At 42.3% G+C, this 20589-nt stretch overlaps 1 protein-coding gene across 6 annotated transcripts in view; it reads right to left on the reverse strand.

Moving 5' to 3' along the window:
* Positions 1-4173: 4173 nt before the first annotated feature.
* The window catches only part of arhgap12b (Rho GTPase activating protein 12b), a 53807-nt gene continuing 37391 nt past the window's right edge, over positions 4174-20589 (reverse strand). The window contains exons 3-19 of one of the 6 annotated variants that reach the window (XM_062379321.1): positions 17366-17638; positions 15905-16045; positions 15699-15779; positions 15074-15196; positions 13993-14061; positions 13469-13543; positions 12706-12767; positions 12527-12608; positions 10141-10242; positions 9951-10049; positions 9589-9691; positions 9093-9212; positions 8883-8981; positions 7913-7990; positions 7666-7800; positions 7395-7500; positions 4174-5772 (exon numbers count right to left, since the gene is read on the reverse strand). In XM_062379321.1, the coding sequence (XP_062235305.1) occupies positions 5598-5772; positions 7395-7500; positions 7666-7800; positions 7913-7990; positions 8883-8981; positions 9093-9212; positions 9589-9691; positions 9951-10049; positions 10141-10242; positions 12527-12608; positions 12706-12767; positions 13469-13543; positions 13993-14061; positions 15074-15196; positions 15699-15779; positions 15905-16045; positions 17366-17638 (1923 nt within the window). In that variant the 3' untranslated portion in view covers positions 4174-5597. Of the gene's footprint in view, positions 5773-7394; positions 7501-7665; positions 7801-7912; positions 7991-8882; positions 8982-9092; positions 9213-9588; positions 9692-9950; positions 10050-10140; positions 10246-12526; positions 12609-12705; positions 12768-13468; positions 13544-13992; positions 14062-15073; positions 15197-15698; positions 15780-15904; positions 16046-17365; positions 17639-20589 lie in introns of all 6 variants that reach the window. The other 5 variants (XM_062379320.1, XM_062379323.1, XM_062379322.1 and 2 more) reach the window with 5 other exon arrangements.

Raw genomic sequence — 20589 nt, forward strand, 5'->3', positions numbered from 1 at the left:
TGGTTGGAGAGCTTCTTATTCATATCTACTGATTCCACAAATGTCTCTATGTATGTGGAGCACACATCTCATGGACGGTTCATCCTATCCACTTCTTACTTGGCATGTGTTTTAATACTCGCCTGAGGAATTACAGTGTCTGTTGCTGGTGCTTTTTTTGTGACACCTTCAATATCAATACAAACAGACCAGCGATGTGTAGCAGTTAGTGGGGGCGGGGCAGTGTCCCTTTAGGCTGTGGATCCTGTGGACTGGAGTCTTCTTCCAAGTCCATGAAAAAACGAAAGCAGCGGTCAACAACTGTCTCAAACCATCGCTGCCAGATCGGTGAGATAATCGGATTTGTTCTGTGATATCGGACTGAGACAGACCTTCACAGGTGTCGTGGTCAATGAAATCATAGAATCACTTCCTGTCTGGCAATTTGTCTTAGAACTAAAAGTGTATTTACTTGAATCGAGCCGACTCAGAACTTCTATTTTGAAAAGCTTGTACCGATTGCTTAACAAACCTCTGAAATAACCGACACGCAATTTATAAAAAAATAATTGTGCTTCAGGGAATCATCCAAATCTATATATAAACCGCGCAAGTAAACATACAAAAACAGCTAATTCAGTTTAATTTGATGAAAATCAGCGACTGTAAAATCTTCACCGCAGATAAACCAGGTAGGATGAACACAAAGTTTTCTAACTTCACACAACGTGCAGCGCACACAGACAAAAAGCAGTGACAGTATATTGCGTAAGTGTTTGAGTAAGGACTCACTAATGACGAGGAATAATTCTGAAGAAGCTCTGGAGCATCACAGGACAAGAGAACAGAACTTTCCAAACGGTCACTAACTAAATAATCCTAAAAACACGTCTCTGTTTAAAACGGCTCTAACGACCCTCTGTATATTGACAATAAAATGTCCACAATGCAGTTTCCCAGCGTAGTGGAGCTTTTTCTGCATCTTTACGCTCTGTGTTGTTTAATTTTACAGCCCACAAATTTTAATATTTCACTCCGACTCGCCATCATCATTTTCATTCAGAGAGCATCTGTTTTCAGTGAGAAAACACTGCGCTGCCTGCTGAGCTCCAATCAGCAGAGCAGCAATGTTACAGCAACTCGCCAGTGAACATATAGCCAAGCATTTAATAGCCAAAGAAGATGCTCATGTTGCTGTGGAACCGCTGGATGTGCAAAGTGTCAATTACGTGCTATCACTTTTACCATCATGGTTTTATAATCTCAAACTAATAGCAGCGTCTTGGGTTCAGCAGCCATTTGCTCGCTGGGCTATGAGTAAAAAGCAGCGGGTAAAGTACAGAAGTCTTTACCACAGAGTGGCAACAAAAAACACCCAACCATTTTGTTCCCCATCCAGCCACTTTGCCGACAGCCCACCTGCAAATGAAGCGGGGTTGGGGTGGAGGGGTGAAGCACTGAAGATCCATTAATCTTTCATGCTCCATAATGGCTTGTTCACATTACCTGCCCACACCTCAGCCTCCACGGAGCAGCCCGGGCCAGCGCCGAGCAGATCAGGCCTGAGAAACCACGGCGAGCATATGGAGCACTTCAAACACTCAGAGCCTCCCCGGCCCTGAGCTGCGGTCGCACCTATGAATTATAGAAATGATCTAATTGTTTTCTCATTTGGAAATTCTGGGGGCCCACCCCTCGGCGTCTCACTTTTAATTGTCCTGCGGTTTCCAGCGGGGCACATGATTCACTGCTGCCCACCTCCAGCACATTTGTTGAATCCACGGTGGTCCGTCCAATGAAAACAGAGGCACGGCAGAGGTGTAAGTCAAACCTGTTGCAATGAAATAATACGCAGGCGAGAGAGGAGGGGGTTCAACTGGACTTCAGAGAGCAGTGGTTGTGATCACAGGAAGGTCACGTGTGCTGTTTAATACTCTCCATTACACTTTGGCTCCTGTGAGAATGCTTTTTTAGAACGCTATACTGCCAGAACAATGAACGAAAGGGAGTGTATATCATGATCTTGCCAAAACTGAGTGTAACTAAGTCAAAGTTTGGAATTTTGAGTGTAACTATAACACAATATATTGCACTTGATAGTGTTATTTTGACCCTACGACAACATGCTGTCCAAATAACATGTTGTTGATGGGCAATTAGGAACAAAAAGTCAGAATTATTGAGAAGAGATCCTGCACACTTTGTAAATCACGTAACACTTTATTAAAGAGTTACTGCACATTTAAATGTATTTCTGAGCAGTAAACTAATTGAACGACATTTCACTGATGAAATATATTAGTGCTGGTTTTAAAAATCACATTTAGGACCACATTTATATTTGTATAAATCCACATTTATTGCTCATAACACCACCTAGTGTTTCAAACCAACCTGGACCTTTCAGGGACAATGCTCATTCAGGACGTCTCTACTTCATGACAAGACGTCACATGTGCAGACATCATTCAGGCAAAAAAGAAAGTCTTAAACGGATAGTTCAACTTAAAGATGAAAAGTCACTCATCTACTCACTACTATGCCGATGGAGGTAGGGTTATGTAATCCTTTTTTTTTTTACATTTGAAGAATTGGTCACCATTTACTTTAGGTGTATTGGATTTGGCTGCAACACTGTTAACCCCTGATACCCCTCCATCGGCGTAATGGTGAGTAGATGAGGGAATTCAAATTTAGGGGTGAACCATCCCTTTAACTGCCCTCAGTTAAAATATGACAGTGACTCGGAATCGGGATCAGTCATTTCATCATGCAAAGAAAACAGAGCTTGACGTGTGCAGGGTTTCCCATGTGCACTGAAATAGCCTCTACGTTAAAATGCTCCAAACACTGGACAAGGTTTGATGAGCAGACTATTTCTCCAATCAGAAAGTCTCCATCCATCCATGTTGAGAGCAGAATAAACTGCAGATTCTCAAATCACAGCACTGACATTAGCGTTTCTGAGGAGGCACAGGTGAGCGTTGTCTTTTGTGGCTGTGAGACACCTACAACAAAACCGTATGTCACATTATATCTTTGTTTTATTTGTTTTATTTAAATACTCATTCTAAATAAAAAGTGATTTACACCAGAGGTTATTAAAGTCTGGTTGACAGGTTAGAAACTGTTGGGAAAGGAATCCCCCACACAGTGTTGATCAGTTTTATAGATGACTGGTTGATTTTATGGATTTTATTTTAGTTCGAGTCAAGTGATCATCAGATAAAAATCATACATGACCTAAAACTTTAAAGGGAAAATTATAAAATGAGGCAGAATTCTGAGAAACCAGGGCCAAATCAAAATTATGACAAAAAGCTAAACAAAACCAGAACTGTTAAGATCATGATATTAATTACAAAAGATATTTAAAATACACTTATATTTCACCAACTCACTATTTTATACGTTATACATGTTAGTATTTGGGAACTGACACTGACTGTTTTATACATAAAAAGATATATACACATATTTGTACATCTGTTATTTTTTCTATCTGTCCCTCTTCTTTCATACATATGCCAGATTCAGTGGAAACTTAAAGCAGAGGACACATGAGACACTTCAGAACACACACACACACGTAAGTACGTACGTACACACACACACACACACACGCGCGCGCTGCAGGAACATAAAGAGGAAGCTGAATGTAATCTCTCTCTCAGCGTGGCCCGCAGCGAGCGGCCTTGCTCAGCACTCGCTCCACCTCGTGCTTCTTAATCAAAACTGGCACTGTGGCAATTACCTAATTAGACATCAATTAATCCACACCCTTCAGGTCCACGGCCGCGTCTGACCTGCGGAGCGACGGCAGAAACCGCCTTCGAAGAAACGGAGGAATCCCATTAAAGGAGGCCGGAGCGTCAGAGGTGCTGCCGCATTCGAGCAAAACCTCCAGAAATGTACTGCAATTCATTTCCTAATTAACAGGTAGAGATATAATTGATTGAGATGTGAAAGCTTAATCACTCAATTCAATAAGCAGGATATCAGTGTTGAGTAGATTAATTCAATTATGTAATTAAAGCCGAGGGAGAGGTGAAGCTTTAGAGTAGATTGAAGGTTAAATCGCAGACTCGCTGTTCCTTCTGTCGTCTCGGTCCAACATTCACACACACACACACACACACACGTACACGTACACACATACACACACACACAGAGAACATACTGACGAGTCCCACATTTAGTTTGTCTTTTTTATTAGACATAGCAATTTCACAAACAGCAGTTAGCCTGATAATTACATTCAAAATGTGCAGCTGACCATGCGCAAACACTCCAGATACACCTCCAAACAAAAGTCACAGTCAGTCATCGTGTGTTTGTTTTCTCCACGAGCTTTGTTTTCTCATGTCTTCATTCCAAAAATCTAAAGCAAATCATCGTTCACCGGTTCACCATCAAGGCATACACACTTCAGTCACTAGAAACACATTTTAACAACTATTTGCTGTCACTGTACATAAGCTCTGAAAGCTTCTTAAAGGCTCTTCTCATCCTTACACCCACACACTCGCACAAGTCGACCTGCTGACATGTTCTCGTCCCCGATTCCCTTCTCTGAATACTCTTTAATATTAGCAACGGTGAGGAGAGGGGTCGCTACGAGTCGGACACAGTTCATGTGAAATGGTGAACGCGGTCGTCATCGTTTCCCAGTAACACAATGGTTTCAGTTGTTTCCCACCACCACAGGACGCCAACACTGAGGTTTCATTAGAAGAGCACGCACGACGATCCCCCGGGCAGTTAAACGGAAACTTGACCTAAAGCACGTTAAGACTACACGACACACAGTTTGTACAAAGTGGCAAAGACGAGGATGCTTCTGCTCAGGTTTTATTCCATTTAGGTTAATTCACTCATACACACACACACGCACACACCAATGGAGGCTCTGTTCTCCGTCATTCAAGTCATGGGACGCTCGTGTCACAGGGTCAATGGTTAACACTGGTTGAAAGGGGAAGTAGAGGTGAGGGAGGAGGGGTTGATGGTGTCACTAAAGGTTGTGGGGGGACACAATGTGTAACTCCAGTTCATCCAAGTGCCAAAACACAGTTCTTTTACATAACACTGATTTATTTTTTCCCCACCTGATCCAAGATCACGGTGGGTTCACACGTCACAGACAAAAAGCTCCAGGACACACGAGACGCGTCCAGCTCAGATCCATCTCCGCGGGCCTGAGGAGGTCAGCAGGACAGTGACCCGCTACAGTCCGGTTGAAGGAGCGCCACCGGCCCCAGTTTGAAGTTCGGAATTACTGGCCTCAGGGATCCAGTGTACGCCAAAAAACACCTGAATACTCAAATCCACCAAATCACACGGACGTTCCACACGTCACCACGTCGCTGCTCGCAGCGGCTGCAAGGATTGGGTGAAATTTGTTCCACGTTATTATTTTTCTTTATATTCATCTCCAGAACTCCTGTAAGTGCAACACCTTTGTAAATTGTCCCGTCAGTGAGTGTAAATTTGATCATTTTCTCCCGACTTGCTTGGTCCACATCGTTGTTCGGTTCAGCCACAGAAAAGAGGGAATAAAGGAAAAGAAGTCACTGTTTGAAGAAGCAGCCCGGCATCCTCTCCTGGGCGGGACGCCTCTACCTCCCGAAGATGCTCTCGTACTCAAGCAGGATGAGCTCCACGATCTGGTTCTGGTAGACCATGTGGACCGCGATGTTGCCCGTCTCCGTCTCGGGCCGCAGCAGCGTGGGTCCGAACACGATGGCCACGCTCGGGGTGGTCATGCGGTTGGCTTCGCCGTGGTCAATCACCCTGGGGGAGGGGGCATAGGAACACGAGATGAGATTTAGAGATGGAACATGTCCTGATTGGTTTTAGGCGCGAGCAGCTTCAGGGTTTCATTTTTAAATAATAATAAAAAGTAACAGCAACATTTGAGTGTTTCTACACATCTGTGGGGCTTTCTGTGGAACGCTGAGGCGAGCCTCCCGACACAAGCTGTAACTGTACCCAACGCTCAAGGCAAGAGCATAATAGCATTTTAAATAGAATCTACATCCTTGCATGCAGATGCACAAAACAATAACATATTCATAGAGGGGAGGGAGAGAAAGCAGATTAAATCCGCCCGCTGATATATGTACACTTCCATAGACCGAGCGTCATGCTATAAATTTCCTCAAGAAACACCACTTCATAGGTGCTGAATTACAGCAAACACGGCGCCATATAAATGCAAATTGGAAAACCCAGGCAAATGTCATTGTGAACATATGATACTGCCGCTGGCTCCAGTGGGCTCAGAATGCACGTTAAACCTGGCTGGGGTCTGTGTTTGCCCACAGGCGGATCAGTGCGAGGAAAGGTAAACACGCAGTGCACAAACCCGGCACGGGAGTCAAACAGGAGTCGGAACAAATGAAGTCGTCCGCACTGCCATTTATGATCTGTGCACATGAAACCCGTTTAAGTCGGTGTAGGGAAGGAGTTGATGTCAGGAGTCAGGCGTGTTGAGGAGGAGCAGCAGACACAGGTAGAGTAAGAGGAGCAGTTTAGTGTCTTGGGAATCTAAACGTGAGCTGATCCAACGCTGCTGTAGAATTCATGTGTTTGTGGTTAGAGCCGCGTCACGTTGTCTTTCCAGGTTGACGTCTTCTCCAGCGTCTTTGTTAACTGTAGGACGTCTCTATTTCACGCTCTGAAATATCTCTATTTCCCGAGATATTTGGAATCGTTTTGGTTTGTCTGTCATGTGTTAGACACGTCATCAACAGACTCTGGATAATCTCCAGCCGGATCGTCACATGGGCTCATTCCAACATTCCTGCCGAGTAAAGACTCGGGCGATTGTCCGCAGCAACAAACTCAGAGCTTTGTTTCCTCTCGTTCAGCCCCCATGAAAAAGGTTTTTGTGAATTTCCCTCAGTATTTTATTCTCTATTTTACATTTTCTTTGGTATTGATTTTACTTGGCTGATTAATAGTTTTGTTATCTGTTCTTCTTTAGTGATTAGAAAGGAATGCATTGACTGATCAGCCTTTATTATGAGATCATATCATTGCAACTTTTAAAGATTTGACACATATTTGACAGTGGTCTAAGACGTTTGGACCCAACTATATATTAATATAGACACAGGCTTCTGGCATCAAGAAAAAAATATTAAGTGACGATTTTAAGAAATAGAAGACTTGCATCAGGACAAGATTAGAGAAGAGTTCAGTTCCAACTTTAAATGTTTTTTTAATTTGATGATACACACACTTCTGAGTCTGTGATCTAAAGTATTGATTTGAAGCTCCTCTTATAACTCAACTCCTCTAAACAAATGATGTAACCAGGATACAATATTTTATTATTAGTTAATAATAACTTAACAATATCTATGACTGAAGGAATGAGTGTGTGTGGGTGTGAGTGTGTGTGTTCTTACCTGCGCAGGTGCTCAAAGAGGTTTTGCATTGTGTCGTGGTTTGGTTTTGGCAAGTTCTTGATCAATTCTTTGATTGAATTCACTCTCTGTTTGTAGTCGGAACATTCTGAGGCAGAGAAACACAGCAGGTCAGCAAAATCAAATGGGCAGAGCTCCATCTAGTGGCCAAATTTGGAACTCAAATCAATCTGAGCTTTATTTTAATGTGTATCTTAGTCATTGAATGGCTCGTCACAGTGTTCTACGAATAATAGGGAATCACGTTACTCACTGATGGCCTCAACAAAGTCTTCAAAGGATCCGTATGTGAAGAGCGGCTCAGGAAGCTCCCTGAAGAACATCTTGAGAGCTCCGGTGGTGACGTGGATGTCTTCCCACTTACTGTCGTCCAGATCCACCGTCTCATCTGATGGACGGGGGGGAGACAAGCAGAGACGACAAGGTTTCAGTACAACAAGCCTCCTGACAGGGGAGACATGGACGTGGTGCTGGCGGTGGGATTGAAAGTTGAACTCTACCGTGATTCACAGCAAAGCGAAGCTTCTGTATCACTGCCAGGTTCCCACTGACTCTGTACAAGCCGTCAACATCGAGACCTGCAGGACGAGAGGGATGGAAAGATGAAACAGAGAGTTTTAATGAGAGGAAATGAGGAAACAAACAGTTGACTGATCAAACACTTTACTGTGTGTCTTAGATAAATCCCAAAGAACACTGTACAAACTAAATACATGGAACCAAAGCATAAGGAGACACAGCACTGAATGGGTGACAGAACAGTCAGCAGTCAGTCAATGTTACAGACTGTGTCTGCTTTCGGTTATTGTGCAGAATCAGCCAAAAACAGCAACTGATAAGAGTTGACATGAGTCCACATGTCTGAACCAATGGAGAAAATACAGGCAAAGGTCAACCACAGATCAATAAGCATAACCATCTACAGAGGAAGACCGTGAGACACTGTCGAAAGTTAAGATCATCATGGATGTTTCAGGTTTATACCTTTGATGTAAACTGGTTCACATTCAGCAGAAAATGATGCGACCGGGCTGAGAGGTTTTATAAATAAAGTTTGATGATGATACCTTTACATGTAGTCCTTACTGTTTTATATTTGTCCTTAAATGAACATCTACAGAGTAATGTTACGACTGAAGCTTAATTACTGAGTTTAGTCTGAATCACTGCTGTGATGTTTCTGCATTATGAGGCGCATGTGATTGGTTACAGTCATACATTTAGATGACAGTTAAATGATGATCAAATGAAATGAATGTATTTAAAGAGTGATGAATGCTTGGGGCCAAATTTGAAATCCTATATAATAGCAAACATTAAATAAAGCTGCAAAAAATATATATCATATATATTGTACTAAATAAGACCTCAAATTCAGCTCTTTTCCTCTATCAATACGAACACAGTTGTTGAATGACAGACAGATAGAAAATGAAATGGATGTAGTCAGACAGCTGCTGCTGCTCATACCTGTGTTCTCCACATGGTCGATGCACATTCTAACAAAGTTGGGCACTGATGTGTTCTCCCGCTGGCACAGGCTGGTCAGACTGCAGCCAAACACCTGATCTGTGGATTGGCAAAACACCTTGTTGATCTAAAATTACAATTTTCAAACAGTGACACGTATTCACACGTGTCAAACATGAAGCTGCAGAGTCTGAATCCTGTCTGGGTTACCTTTGATGTATCCTTTGTCTCGGACGGCCTGATACGTGGGTCGACGTGTGAGGAACTTCTTGAGCTTCAACCTGGTTTTCTTCTGGTCTGATGAGTCCATGCTCACAGAGGTCTTCATCACTGAGGGAACACACAGAGGATATGAGGGGGACACTGACAGTTAACAGAGTTATGTTGGAGAGACACATCCATATTAATATTATTTTAATTTTAAACCTAAATGGTCTCTGGCCACACAGCATTTTAGCTCCATAGTAATAATCCCCTTCCATTTTAACACATCTGAAAACAGATGTCACATCATCATTTACATTCATGTGTTCAACCCTGGGGTTTAAAAATGCATCAGTTTCAAACTGACATGGGGCCTATAGTGTATGTATCTGCTAGGGGCAGCAAACTGTGGACGGCTGCGTAAACGTAGCTCCAGTAATGTGTTTAAAAGTCAAACGTAGCGTGGATGTGGTCTTGTTGAAGCAGTGTCAGGGACTCGCACCTCTGTTCTTCTTGGAGTCCCGGTGGTCTTTCTCCTTGTCCTGTTTCTCAGTTCCAGGAGACTCAGGCATGTCCTCCTCAATGGCTTCATCGGACTCCCAGGCCTGGACAGGATGAGACACACACATGTTTTGTTTCAGAGGCTTCACTCAGGTAGGAAAACAAGATATGTATTAAATCATGGGAACATCATAGACAGTAGCTGAGTCTCTTCGCATGTTTCTCTAACATAAGTTTTTTTTTTTTTATTCTAGATTGAGCCAAAATTATTGCAGATAAAACACAGATCTACTCTATGGCATCTTTTGGTATATCCATGTAAGGTCAACATGCAAGTGATAATAAACATAAGGGTCCCCTCACATGTGTGTTGATGGTCTCTGTCAGGGCCCGGAACCAGTCATTGATCACGCTGTCGATCTCGGACTGGATCAGCAGCTCTGTCCCCTGACGGGTCTTCAGCTGGGAGAGGACAGGTCAGCATTACTCCATCTCATTCATCAAAATGGTCACTTTAACCAGTAAAGATTGATCTAAACGTGACAGCAAGTACCTCAATGACGTGCTTCTTGCTGGACTTGTCCTTGGACGCCCAGTCCACAGACCCTCCTCGCAGATCGACGGTAAACTCGGGCTTGGATTGGTTGCTGCCAAACTTCTGGAATCAAGGCAAAACAGCATGAGGGTCCATTGTGCAAACACAGGTATTATTTAACGTTTTCAGGCAAACTCTCAGGAATCAAGACAACACGTTAAAGTTAAAAACAAATCAGTTTAATTTCAAAATGTTTCAATCCCTTGTTATCAAACTTTAAAAAAGGACAGAAACTGAACGTACTGCAACAAAATTACATGTTTCTTATCTAACAGTAAAAAAAATAGAAGTTGTTATTGTCACACACATATTAATCAACAGGTTAGATTAGTTTCAGACTTTTGGACATAATTCTGAAGCCGTTCAATGACTCAAATTCTGTGATTTTTGCCAGAATAATATCATGTGATGAAAATTAAGAAATTAAAATATGAATGGTAAAATGATGACCGATAATTGTTAGTTATGTTTTATCAGCATTTGTTTGATATTTAGCAGGATTTCATAAAAACTACAGGGCAGATTACCACAGAACTTGGTGGTAGGATGTTGTATAGATCAGGAAGAATCCCATAACATTTTGGTGAGGATCAGCGGACGGATCCAGTAATTTCTTTAATTTGCAAGATAGGGTGTTAGCCTGTGTGGACATATTCACTGTCTGGGTAGCCTGCTAGTTGTTCAATGTCATCAAAAGTGCAACGGACTGCAGGAGGGAACGCTGACTTCAGATCAGCCTCAAAACTGAATTTTAGGAAAATCGAAATTGAAATGTTTGCAACACACAACACAGAGGGAAGTGTGCCGGTGGCCTGGGTGATAAAATACTGACCATGGACGACACTGTTCACAGTTTGAGTTTGGATCTTGGTAAATGTCATTTCCCATCTTTCTGACCATGATGTCCCTCCATTACAAACTAGGCTTTAAACAAAGAGACCCCATAGGTTCTCTTGTCAAATCAAATAGATAAATCCTGATGATCCTCCACAAGCCTCTGGGGGCAGGACTGTTATGAGCTCTGTCTGTGGTTAATGAGTGAACTTGTCTGTAGAACTGTACGATTTTCAAGCTTCTGTCTGAGTCTTAAATATACTACAAACTATAATAAACCGGTTGATTAACAAACAGAACTCCTGCCCTCTCCTCGTCTATGAAATATTACAAAATCATCTTTTAAAGTTGATATGGTGAACCTGCTTGCATGCTGGTTGGCTGTTTATATCCTGTAGACGGTCTGAGTCCACCTGATGAATCAATGTCCTGAGTTACATTACATTACATTACATGTCATTTAGCTGACGCTTTTATCCAAAGCGACTTACATTTTTTTTTTTAGAACACTCATCATTTTATGAGGGGCCATCTAGGGGTTCAGTATCTTGCCAAGGACACTTAGGCATGCAGATGGGATAGAGTGGGATTCGAACCGGCGACCTTCTTGTTGCAGAGCACCCACTCTATCCCCTAGGCCACGCTCTCCCATGGTTATGGTTACTATCAAATCCAGAGTGTAATATCTGTCCTTTTAGCTGCTAAAAGTGTAACTGTGTTCACCAGCTGGGGTCTAACGTGTCTCTTTGTTATTTGGGGCTGTGGAGGAAAAGTACAGTGGGTTTATCGCAAGTGTTTTGAAGCTGCGAGAAGCTGCCTGCTGTGGAAACATTGAGCTGAAAGACGCTATGGTAGAGGGATAGAGCTGAGCGGAACAGCAGTGTCCAGAGATAAATCTGAACCTTAATTATATTATCAATCAAATATATACACAGTCATTTTAAGTAAGGATTAGTGCGGCTTAATCAGGCTTCACACACACACACATCAGTGTTCCAGTCAGTCAGAGCAGGCTTGGGTGAACGAATGAGAAACAGGCAGGAGCAACAACACATGCAGAGAGACAGAGAGGACATACAGCGGCAGCCTGCACAGGCCTACAGTTCACATAGGAGACAGCAGGACGGGGCTTGACTGAGCGCTTCCAGTTGCTAAGGAGAGTGAGGAGCAGCTCTGGGATGGAGCCACTGCGGTAGTAAGACTTCAGAGAGGAGGAGAATGGAGGAGAGGGAGAAGGTGGAAGAGGTGGAAGAGAAGGGAGAGGACGAGAGGACAGTACGAAAAGAGAGGAGAGGAGAGAAGAGAAGAGGAGAGGAGGGGAGAGAGAGCGAGAGAGAGAGAGAGAGAGAGAGAGAAGAGAATCAGGAGAGGAGAAGGAGGAGATATGAGAGAAAAAAATCAGAGGATGACATACAGCACACTGGGCAATGACGACAGGTGACCATGTAGAAATAAGGAAGAGAGAAATAACAGAGATGAGACTTTCTCTCAGGGCTGATGGGGTACCTACCCAGCTCGTGCTGCCCCCCTGACCCTTGGCAAAGAGTAGAGAGTGACCCTGCAAGACCGTCCATGATGACGTCCAGTTCTTCCTGTTGGTCACAATAAAAAAGAAATGTCAATATGAGTCTGGATGTTTAGAAAATCCTCTAAAGTTCATCTGACTGTTGGAAAAATGTTAATTTCTACCTGACTTTCTTTCCATTTTCTGTGATTTTGGTGACATTGAGGACGCCACACTTCTCTGAGGGCTGAGGAGGAAGACACATGTGGATAAGAACCTGCTGGAACACATGCACTTAAACACACAACACACACACTGAAGCTTGAGAAGCAAGTGGGCAGAGCTGGGGATTGGACGTGGCTGAGCAGCTTGAAGTTATGACCTAATATCACCAGCAGAGGGCACTGTACAGCTGGAGCAAAGGGCTGACTGTTGTGTGTTAGCCGGTTTAAATATAACATCGCACCTAATGTCCGCTGACAGGTGATCATTTTTTTTATCTACAATAGACAGATAAATAACCTTAGCATACAATTTACACAAAATGTATATTCGTATTTATAACTCAGCTAATCTCATTTTATTTTCACCTCGAAATGTAATATAAAGAAATTCTTGCTGCTCTTTCATAAGGTAACTTGAACCCACACTTGAACTAACAAATGTATCTTCAACTTTAATCTTCATATCACAATATATTTATCCTGTGGGAACAGGTTATCTTATCTCAAAATAAAGAAATATCACCTTGCGAGACTTATAAGTGTAGAGTCTGCTGTTGTCTTAGATGTGATGCGGTTAGCTGGGGAATGTAGCATGCAGTCAATGACAGAAACCAAATGAAAATGTAAAGAAGACGAGGGATGAGAGTTGTTGTATTTGGATGCAGGTGGAAGCCAAGTGATGAAGATGGATGCAGTGCAGTGCAGTGCAAGCTGGGATACTAACGGTTGAGGGGTGTTTAGGAGATGAGGGGCAGGAGTCAGAATCTGGAGAACTCTGCTTGGGCCCCGGAGCACACTCCTACCGATAAGAGGCACAACATGATGAGATCCTAATAACCAGCAGCTGACTACAACTAACATGTAGACGGTCAGTGGGATGGTGGAGAGGAGAGGAGAGAGGATCAAGTGTCTAAAGTGGAATCACAGGGTTGAGCTTGATGTTAGTTCAGGTAAGTGGGATATAAAGATTGAGGTAAAGGCAGGTTAAGATTTCAGTTGTGAAAAACATGCTTTAGAGCTTCTGAGGAAAATGTGTTGATTCAGAGAAGGAGATTCATTCCATGAGGCTGATTTTCTCGCCATTTATCTGCAGCTTTAAGTACAATCAATACATGGATTCGATCATTTCCTGGTGATTTCGCTTACACAGCGTATTTACACAGCGTTTTACTGGACATAATGACAACGAATCAAAACTGATCATCTGCTGATTGGAGGAGAGAGGGCAGATGAGACTTGGATACCAACTTTATGTCTGTAAAGAGAGAGACGGAATCTCCTCCTCTCAGAAGAGAAATGCCAGAGTTTGAATGAGAGCTGCAACAAAACCACCACAGAGTCAACCTCCAAAACCTTTGTCACTGGGAGGTATCAATCTTAGTTCTAACTTTCTCCAGACATCTTTCTTTCGTTCTTAAATTCTTTCTTGAATTTTTTATTTCATTTAGTTTATACATAAATAGAAAAATTGGAAAACATGACTGAATGGGATAAAAGAACATTGTATTATAATCAAAAAAACATTCATGTTTTTGATACATTTTGTTGTAACAGTCACATGATGCAAAATGCATCTGTAAACTAAGAATCTTCTAATCTTGTGTAAGTAATTTATATTATTCTTATTTGTTTGTACTCTTGTAATTATTGCCTTGAATCAATAAATCCCTGGTATGTAAACACCAACCTAAGGCCAATTGAATTAACAAATCAAAGGTTTGAGGGATGTCTAAGAGAACATAGGGTTTCTTTAATATCGAACTGTAATTGCATTACTTAAAAAAAACAATCAAAAGAATTGCACAATTTATTAATAAGTTGGTTTCAAGGGCACAACATCTGTAAAATAGTTGTTTATTCTGTGAAGCAGAAAGACGATTTGCATAATGGAAAGTGTGTTTGACTTGACACTCAGATTTGCTTTGAAACTATCTATTCTTTTACTTGATAAATTAATTAACATTAGGGCTGAGTGCCCTTCTAACACTTTGTGTATGTTTTAAAGGGTTTACCTTACGATGAACTGGCAGGATGTAGAGAAAGCTAAAATTACAGCCTCAAAATGCATTTTTGTCTAAAATGTGTTTCACCATCTTAATCAACCAGATTTTCATTAGAATAATTCAGCAGCCTTTGTCAAGAAACCCAAACAGACAGATTTAGCCATTTAAAGTTTTTCCTTTGTTGACCTTAAACTGTAATTAGAACACAGGGATTAGACTCACTGCAAATAGGCCAGGTAACAGACTGATAGCTTGTCAGACCGATCAAACCAAAAAGTCGTTTCAGAGTCTGAATATTGGACAGTGGGGTCTTTACAATGTCCTACCTTGTCGTTGAGGTCTAACACATAGGTGCTGTGTCTCCACTTGGTGAGGACGATGGGCTCCTGCTGCTTCCTCTCCAGACTGCGACTCTTGGGAACCTCGCCGGACTGAGGGGAGACATTGTACTGCAGAGACAGAGAGGAGAGCTAAAGCTGAGGTGTCACACAGACATTCTAACAGACTCCAAAGTGTCCCCCCTCTAACCCATACCTCTCCTTTCACTGTCCACAGCACCATCGGACTCAAACTCCTCTCACAAACCCTGCATAGTCTTCTAAAGTCACCAGTTAGTGAACGCATCCATGTTCATACCACTGCCTGTTCACTCAGAATGGAGCGATCTATTCTGATCAGCTCTAAAGCCTCCAGATTACAGAGGGAAGAGCCGGTAATAGTTTGTCAGCCAGAGTTCAGCACATACTTGGCACCTGTGTGAACTTCTCAGACTCATCCATTTATATTAACAGGACTACACACCACAGGGAGGGGAAGTCACATTAAAGTCTGTTATTAGGTAATGGTCGTGTTGGGGGATATAATATGAGAAGGAGATCATTTTACAGGGGATAGTGACGATTTTACATGATACAAGAAGTGTTGACAGGTAATATTCATATGATCTCTTACCTTGGGCAGCTCCCACTCTGACCTGGATCCGTCAGCACTGTAGTAGTAAGGTCGGCCTTGTTCATCCACATGCTTTATCCACTGTAAACATAAACAGCAGTCAGCAAACAAAAGCAAAAAATAAATCATATTTAACGTGATGTCTGAATAGAAACATGGAGAAGTAGAAGGCGACTCTCTGAAGTACAATCAGAAACATGCTGCACCTTCTCATGTGTATATTCAGACACGTAGAGTGTGTGTCCGTGTTCGTCCAGCTCCTCAGACCAGCCTCTAGGGGGCGACCCGTACTGGCTGTCGGACTGACTGGAGTGGGTGCTGTGACAGTTTTCTTCTGAGGACAGCAGCTGTGGAGGACAGACAGGGAGGACGGAACAGAGACAGCGAGCTAAGTGGTTAAGGATTTAAATTATACAATACCAAACCAAAACCGCACAAGAAGACATAAACCTGGCAGACGAGATTCATCTTCACATGAACATCATGAAGACAGACGCTGTCCAAGTTACAGACCATCTTGGACAATGTCCCCCAACATCTCCATGACATATAAGTCACAATAGTAATAAACAATTTCTCCCAGCAGACTCTGGGTCAATAGAACGGCCCTGTACTTTTCCAAATTGTATTAAACTTTTATGCATTGTGTTACAATGCACTTTTTTTTTTTCTTCATTTCAACCTTTAATAATTTTTGTTTCTATTTATGGTCATTGTCGGTACATATTTCTATTGTTTGCCAGGGCGACTGTAACAAAACCATATTGAAAACAGCCTGTTGACAGTTCAGCCAAAATATTCTCACAGAAACTTCTGTACGTACACAGACACGCTATCTACATTTGGGCTTCGCATTGACCTTAACCAGGATCTCAGAAACACGTGTTGCCTCATTAGGACCAGGCCTTGGTCTGTGAGGTCTACTGGTCCCAATGAGTGCATGCGCACGCACGCACTTAATTCTTTTTCAGTGTTGTTATGTGGTGCAATATTAGCAGACTGATTAAATGATTGGATATCTGTGGTGTGTCCATCTTGTTCCATTTGATTACAAATTCAATTTGAATCATAATCACATTGATACGATTAATTTTCTTTCAACTGACTCATAAATTCAGCAGTGATTACAATCCAATCATACCAGGGCGATAGAATTAGAAGCCCTTAATCTCTCTCACATGATTCTGCAACACACCATAACACCACAAGGGGGCACTGTTAGATAGTAAGACAGGAGCTGACAGGAAACCATAACTTCCAATGAAAAACTACTCTTGTTTTCCTTCCTTCAGTGGCAACAACACCATTTTAAAAGTCCTCATAGATCCAGCATATGTTCACCACAGCCTGTTTATTGAACCCACACTGCCACACAGTCCATTTACGGACTGTCTCTGTCCTTTTGAACTGAGGATTCAACTTCAGCTATTCCTCACAAACTAAATACCTGAATCCAGTGTCCCAGCACGTGATCACACCTACTGTTTCCTGTGGGTCAAACACAACTGGAAAGTTATGTTTCTGTGCCTGTTTTGTTATTTAGCAGCAGTTAAGGAGCCAACCAGGGCTTTTTAACACAAGTCACATGGTCTCGCACTTATTTGGACTTTTTATGACGTTCATGACTTGGTAGACCACAAAGAGAACTTGGCTTAAACCTTGCTCACCTCACTTTCCACCGTGCCCTGGCTGTCCCCTCGCATACTGCTGTTGCTCCCGCTGGTGTCCCTGGTGCGGGGGGGCTTCCAGGTCCGCTCCCCGCTCGCCCGGTTGTAGTAGAAATGCCTGCCACTCAGGTCCTTGTGGGTCTCCCAGTCGCCCAGGATGTGAAGGGGTGAGCCGGAGGGGATGGGCGGCAGGCTGGACTGCGAGATCTTCAGCTCCTGGAGGTTGGTGTAGACCGGAGAGTCGGACCGGCCCGGACCTGTAGGTGAAGTTGTCTGGAGAAAGAAGAGAGATAGGTGCTCAGATCAAATTGACACCACTATTCTGGATTTAATTTTTCCTCTTAACATTGTACAGTTTCCCATTTATCAGTTGATATCACTGACTTCTAAGTCAGTGATAATCCACATTCAGTTTGAAAGACCCAGATCTGAGGCACATTATCCCAACGTCTACTGGGTATGAAGGTGAAGTAGAAGAGCATCTCTGACAGTTTGCATGGACAGAATGCAGCCTCTGATCCAATCAATGACCATGTGGTTTGCAGACACCTCTAAACTGCATTACTTCAATTACAATGAGATTCTTAAAACAGATGGAACATACTTAGGTTGAATGAATAGGTTTTTACATTATTTATCGATCGACTAAAAGTCCAGAAGCAACTGCTATGGACAGGAAGGGTGTTAGCATGCAAGCTATATTTATATAAGACATGAAAACTTAAGAGAAGAAATGGATAACATACAGAACATTTATATTACTGTATATACAGAAAATGATTTAAAACTTATTTTGTGGTTAAAATTATTTTCCGTGGCTTTGTGGCTCCATTAATAATAACAATTAAAAAAAAAAATACACCCTAATGTGGCAGCTGAGTGGACCATCGGATAACACTGAATCTAAAAAAAAATCCGATAATGCTTCTAAAGTTTGACCTGAAGTATCCGACATTTGGGAACAGACAAGCAACAGATAATAAACAGATTCAATATTTGGTCAAGAACGTTTTTGAAAGGACAACGACTGAAGTTTTCACTTTTCTGAGTACGAGGAAACCCCTTAGCGACCATGTCAACATAAGCATTTTGTGATTGGTTAAATTAGATATGAATGCAGGAAAAACTACCCATGATGCACAGCAAAGACAAGTTAAAAGATAATAGAAGAGGACATCAGACCATAGAAGAAAAGGATTACAACTTAAACTAAGCTGTTAGTTTAAGTCTGCATCATCTTAAAAACATGTTTCTACCAGAAAGCCAGTCCTGGTTTTCTTATTATTAAACTGTTCATTTTATCAATTTGTTGTTTTGCTAATTACGAAGCGCTTTGTTTTGACAAGGGTCACACAAAAAAAATTATTATTATTAATCATCCTAATGACAAATGTGGTCCCACGGAGCTGACGCACACACGGTTCAATCGGTCTTCTTAAGTCTTTGAAAACTTGGCAGCGTCTGAAGGTCACTGCACAAAAGCCAGAAGGCTATGTTTCCATGGCTACAGCTCAGAGTGTTTAAAGCAGCCCTGAAATGCTTCTGTTAAATATTTTGGGTTTTGGAACAGTGCTGCGTCTCTGAGCCTGATGCCAGCTTTGTGTCTCTCTAGAAAAGATCCAGCACCAAACGTTCTCTGTAAAAGACAGAGCGGATAATGTCCAAACAGAAAATAATTCAACATCAGAGGCCGTGCCAGCACCAGACCCTCCCTCTGTTTGTTACAGGTGAGGAATGTGGGGGGGGGGGGGGGGGGGGGGGGTGCTTCAGTCAGAGGGTTTGGACTGTGTTCAGGACACAGATGGGACTTCCTGCCGCTCTTGGAATAACAGGAGTATTTTTCACAGAAATTATTATTTAATATCCTGCGCACAGAGAAAAGGTTTCAGAGGCGTCCTGCTGTTTTCAGTTAGATGTACCTGCTGCTTCCCTGTTTCAGTCCAACACATATAATGCTCGAGCATGGAGGCAAACCATGGAGAGATGATGGTTTGGTTGAACTCTGGCTCAGATTTATCAGTCGTAACCCGGTCGGAGACAGCATGCTGCAGTTTTAATTGGGATTTTAGGGAATAACGCAGCAGTGATGAAGATGACTGAGAGTGGTCCGAGAGTGAGGCTGGGGTCAAATTCATTTAGGTTCAAAACCAAACTGCATCCGGTGGAGCGATAATTAACAAGCTTTAACATGCTCTCTGACAGAGACTGATCCAAAACATTCTCCTGCTGTCTCCACTAACTTCAGTCCTTTAACACTTATTTAAGAGTGTGTTCACAGACTGTTACTGTGCACAAGACCAGGTCCATGTCACAGTCATTTCACGACATGTTGTTAGGGCTGCCTGTGTAGGGAACATGTTTATAAATCTATTTGTACCTTGATGCTGCTGCACAGGGGACTGCACGAGACAGGTTTATGAAAGATAAGTCAAAACTGAAGCAGCAGAGGTTGATACATCCTTCATTTTTTGGTTCATGCTCCAAGAGCCCCAGGTAGGACATCTCCCATGATGCACCAGAGTGTTAGCTTGTCCTTTAGACTTTGTACGAATGCCTCACGAAGCAAAGGACACATTACACAGACGTTTCACCACTGGTATTCCAACTGCATTATATTTGCAACATTTTTGGAAAAGGATCCGTTAAACTTCATAATTTTCCTTCCTGTGCATTTACAGCAGTAAAAAATAGACCTGCTAGTGTCTTCTGAGTAACACACTATGTCAGAAAGACACTGTTTCTAAATGAACACACACATTATCAACAGACAAATAGAGATCCACAAATTCCCCCCTGAGAAAAAAATGCTAATGGTGAAAAACTAATAATGTTATAAAAATTTACAAATTCTGGTACAGCAGCCTGATCTAATGCGTTGTTCCCCGACCCATTGACCCAAACTGCATCCCTCCACCATGTTTTTATATAAGCAAGATTAAACAAAAACTAATACAAATGGACAGGGGTGAGAACAAAGTCTCCTTGGCAGATGTAATGAGTTGGGCTCTTCCCCTGTGCAGAATCTTTAAAATATAAAGAAAAATACAGAATGAAGGGACCAACTGCTCCTTAAACCCAAGCAAATAATCTCGAAATAGAAGTGATGCAAAAATGAGCTACTCTGCATCAGAATGAAAAGCCTAGTACAATGTGTGAAGTCTTAACACATGCCTGGAATAGCAGAGCCACTTTTCTAAATGCTTCACTGAACCCTACATCAAGTG

The sequence above is a fragment of the Platichthys flesus genome, chromosome 21 (assembly GCF_949316205.1).
Source record: "Platichthys flesus chromosome 21, fPlaFle2.1, whole genome shotgun sequence".
NCBI lineage: Eukaryota > Metazoa > Chordata > Actinopteri > Pleuronectiformes > Pleuronectidae > Platichthys > Platichthys flesus.